This window comes from Papaver somniferum, chromosome 1, assembly GCF_003573695.1.
Source record: "Papaver somniferum cultivar HN1 chromosome 1, ASM357369v1, whole genome shotgun sequence".
In the NCBI taxonomy this organism is placed as follows: domain Eukaryota; kingdom Viridiplantae; phylum Streptophyta; class Magnoliopsida; order Ranunculales; family Papaveraceae; genus Papaver; species Papaver somniferum.
Genome location: NC_039358.1, coordinates 50,874,871 through 50,879,654, shown reverse-complemented (window position 1 = coordinate 50,879,654; position 4,784 = coordinate 50,874,871). Strand labels below are relative to the sequence as shown.

Below are 4,784 nucleotides of genomic sequence, written 5' to 3'. Positions count from 1 at the left end.
TAAAACTCAGGTGGAAAACCATCTGATGCTAGACCAGTCCAGACCTTCATTTGGTTTATGATATCCTTAATCTCTTGTTGAGTGATAGGTCTAAGTAAGTTAATGTTATCAGCCTCAGAGATGCAAGAATAAATACAATTGAGAAACTCATTGTTTTTATAGGGGTTTGTGGTAGTGCATATAGAACTAAAATGAGTAACTAACAATTTGCAAGATTATCTTTATCATTGATCCATTGCCATTATCTATCTTTAAAGCACTAATATGATTATAATGCTTCCTTCGATTGACAGAGTTGTGGTAGTAACCAGTATTTCTATCAAAAGATTTGAAAAACTCTTGTCTAGACATTTGGGCATAAAATTCCTCTTGAGTTTTTTACCAGTGATCTATGTCCAGTACAACTTGTTTGATGCCTATTCAGATTACGGAGCTCACCATTTAGAGTTTTATCCTTTTGGTCAGTATTACCAAAATGATTGACATTCCAATTTTTAAGTTCATGTGTAGCAAATCATAGTCTGTTGGTAAGCTAATATGAAGGAGAACCTCTGACCTATTTAGAGTATGCATTCTTAATTACGTCTCTAACATATGCGTGCTTTTTCCGGCATTTGAAATATCTATATGGCTTACTACTCTAAGAAGACATGGAAGAGGTCTCGATAATGGGCAAGTGGTCACTACCTATGGTGTCAATATAGACTACTTTTGCAAGCCCATAGTGTTGTAGTCAAAGACCATTACCAAAGCCCTATCAATTCTAGCACAAATAGGATTATCTCGACTTTGCCTATCATTCCAAACATGTCCTAGATCAGATAAATCAGCAATAACAATTGGGAATTCGATAGTAGTGGGAGTTGTGAAAGTTGATCTTTCATAGGCATGCATATTAATATTAAGGTCTCTTATGATAACCCATGGTAAATTAGTTCTAGAACCAATTTCGCTTATATAATCATTAACTGATAATGTAATCGGTTGTCATTAATTTGATATTTTTGTTATTCTTGTAATTAACCATGTAATCACTATTTTGATCAAGTAACAGAACTAAGCCACAAAGCCAATAACCATAACCTTGGTAGCAGTAGGCTCGTTAGACGATTTTTTTCCGTTCATCCATATTTCCACTGCAAGGTTTTTCTACCCTTGGATACCATTGGATAACGTGGTAAATTAAGATTATTAATGTACTACTAGTATCATTCAAATCCTAAGATTCAGCGACTATGAAAATAAATTCTGTTTAGTGAATTATTTAGAGTTTTTTATATCCAAAATTCTTAACCATATCATTTGGGGGGTCTGGGGAAGCCACGGCCACATGATAATACTGAATGTATTTCCTGTTTTTCATGGTAAATGTTTCTCGATCAAAGGAGTGTTAAATAAGTTAAAGAAATTGATGAAGAGACAAATCAATCAGAGTACAAAGACAGCATCCAAAAAATTAAAGTGGGGGGAGTGCACTCTGTTCCACCATGAAGACCAAACTCAGAGAGTATCTTAGACTCCAAAAAAGAAAAGTATGGGAGGGAGAAAGGCTGAGAAGTCTCTACTCTCTAGAGAGGACTGTCATTTGAGTCTTCAACTCAGAGCACACCACTATGTCTATGAGAGAAAACCCACACAAATTCAGAACCTCCATGATATGGATGTAAATGGGCACTAATTGAATAGGGATACCCTACAATTATCTGGAAGTGGAAGTACTCCTGCATTTTTTCACTTGCTCAGAGATCCATCTCTTCAAAAGATATATAAAAATCAGTGAAAACTCTAATCAACAACCCACTCTCTTTTGCTTTCTTTCAGCATTAATGGATTGATTGACATAACATGTATACTGTCCTCAGCTCTGAACACACAAAAGAATACACACTTTGGAGCTGGTTGCAACTCCAAATATAGAATCAACTGAAAGAGTGTACTTCTAACTCAACTCACTCTATGTCCAGTGAATTATGGCAACCTTTCTCTCCAGTCAAGTCTCACATTATGATCATGTATGAACTGAGAGCAAAGACGCACAAATGAATAATGCTAGTAAAAGTAATCACTGAAGAGACCAGATGTGAAAAGAGATAAAGGATTTGATGTTTCATTCATGAGCACAATGAAAGAAGAAAAGAAGACAGTGTGAGTGTGAGAGGAACAGATGCCAATAGAACTTGTAAAAAAGAGTAAAAGTGAAATCTGAATCTGAACAAAGTAAAAGTAAGAACAAAATTGAAGAGAAAATGAATCAATGATCTCTCTAATTGTACACATTTGCGAATATTTTCTGTGAGCCGAATGATGGACTCTCTTTTACAGTCTCTACAATGGTGAGTAGTATGAAATCACCTCAACCAAAAGAAACTACAACCAAAACTATCATAAACCGGTAATCTAACTATACCATTACAGATTACAGATTCAATATGTTTCCCATCCCAAATTTAACTGTCTTGCCAACCCTACTGTGTGAATCCATTCCATAAAAATGAAATGGGAATATGTCTCAATGCTGTATTGCAGATCCAAAGATAGCTTTTCAAGAACAAAACTGGCCTAAGTATATGATATAGAACCTTACAGGGGATTCTTATTACAAGAACTTCTCCAATACTAATGACCAAATTGTGTGGTTTATCACTTTATGGTGTTTTCTTCATGTATTGACTCAATCAAGAAAATTACAGGATTTTGGTATTACACAAGGAGCAAGAATGGATTTGAGTTACCTATGAGTATTAACCCTCCCATTGATTTGATTGGCAAGAAGCTTGCTTCCATTTACCGTTTCGCGGTGCTGCTGCGGCTTCTCTTCACCAATTCAGCACAAGCCCTTGAATCTTTAACCCAAGCAGCTGAATTGGGTGTCTGGTGAAAATGTACACTGGCAACTAGCCACATTTCTTCGTCATTGGATTGTTCTTGTAAGCTTGCATTTGGATATGAAAATGGTGGCTGTGTAATTCAAACTGCACAACTTCAACAGCTCCGCTGATCTCTGCTTCAAAACTGGATTGCAACCACTCTGAATAACAAGTAGAAGTTTAGCTGCAAGACCCGCTTCTACCGCTGTTGATGCACATTCTTCAGGAGCTAACTTGCAAACCGCCCACAAAATCGATAATGCATACTGTGTACAGCTCTCGGAAATTCTCATCAATAACCTCACAACATTTGGAATTGTATGTGGGCAATCCTTCAAAGCTGATCTTCCCTCGGGAAGATTAGAAAGAACATCCAAAATGAACAAAGCAGATTCCAAACAATCAGGATTCAAATCGGGCAAAAGCTCCACCAATTGCGGCACAGCTCCAATAGTGACAACCATGTTTGTAACTTGTTTATGTGAACATATCATCTTCAACAGACTAAGCCCGGATGAGATGCCATTAGGATATCTCTTATTCTTGACCAATCTCAATAATCCAACCAAAAGACTCATACTTGAAACAATTTCTGACCTGAAATCCTTCTGCTCCATCAACATCTCAATCAATCTTGTGCAATTGATTTTAGTCTCAATAGATCCCTCATTCAACATATCCACCATCAATGAAATCTTGGCTGGTTCCATTAATTTAGTCTTAGAATCAGAATCAAGATTCAAATGAACAAGAATACCAATTGCTTCAGACCCAACAGCATGTGAAGTAAAAGGACCCAATAAAGATGAAATCAAAGCAATCCCACCTTCTTCAACCACAGTTTTCTTAACAGAAGCATGGGCAGAAACTACCTGTTGAAGCTCTTTCAGAGCCTGAACTCTAGCTTGACCTTTAACCTTCTTCAATGTCTCCAATAACTCAGAAGCTCTTCCTTGAACATCTTCTGATCTCTTCTTCATCAACAAATACCTCTGTGAAAACCAACTGTAGATCAAATGATAAAGGGTCCTGTTAGGTGTGACAGAATCATCCCATAGCTCCTGCATAGTGGTTGGGCATGTAAAATGACCTAATGAAAACCATTTGAGAATGTTGGATCTCTCATATGTTTGACCTGTACACAGAGTAACTGGGTCTTGCATAGGTTCTAATGAGATTGGACATATGAATACAGATGGTACATCAGATGATAAATCAAGCTCATTGATCATTTTCTTCAGATCCAATTTCTCAGCAACAGCAACAGCAGCAACCCCACATATGATACCACCTCCGCCACCACCACCCAAAACCCCATCTTTTACTGCTGTTTCTAGATCTAACACATGTCCACCTCCACCCACATCAAACATTGGCTGAAACATTGGCATTTTTTCTTACAGATAGAAAAGAAAAAAGAAAAACAAACTAATGAATACCCCCTAAGGTAGTAGTAGTAGTAATAATTTTAATAAAGATGATGAAAAGAAAAATAATGAAGGAGGAGGTTAAAGCACATGAGATGTGTGAAAAGGAGGAGATATGAAATGAAGAAAAAAAAAATCCTCTCAAAGTTTTTCTGTCATTGACAATTACAAGCAGGAAATAGATAGAGACAGTGTGTTAATGGGGACAATATTTGGTTTCTTTATGCTTTATCATACTCAACATCTCTTTTTTCTTCTTCTTCAGTCAAAAGACTCATTACTATCATAATCATCATCATACAATCAAGACTATCTTCTTCTTCTTTCCAAGAACCAAAACTTTACCCTCCTTATAACATCTTCTTCATTTCCTCTAATAAGTTTGTGTAAAGGGAGAAATCATCAACCTAGATTCAGCAAAAGGCAAAAAAAAAAAAAAAAAAAAAAAAAAAAAAAAAAAAAAAAAAAAAAAAAAAAAAAAAAAAAAAAA

The 4,784-nt window shown here is 36.1% G+C and overlaps 1 protein-coding gene across 1 annotated transcript; it reads right to left on the bottom strand.

Moving 5' to 3' along the window:
- Positions 1–2,209: 2,209 nt before the first annotated feature.
- On the bottom strand, positions 2,210–4,754 carry LOC113286394 (U-box domain-containing protein 30-like). Its single transcript, XM_026535032.1, has one exon. It carries the CDS (start codon positions 4,256–4,258, stop codon positions 2,912–2,914), a length of 1,347 nt encoding a protein of 448 aa, XP_026390817.1. The 5' UTR covers positions 4,259–4,754; the 3' UTR covers positions 2,210–2,911.
- Positions 4,755–4,784: the final 30 nt, after the last annotated feature.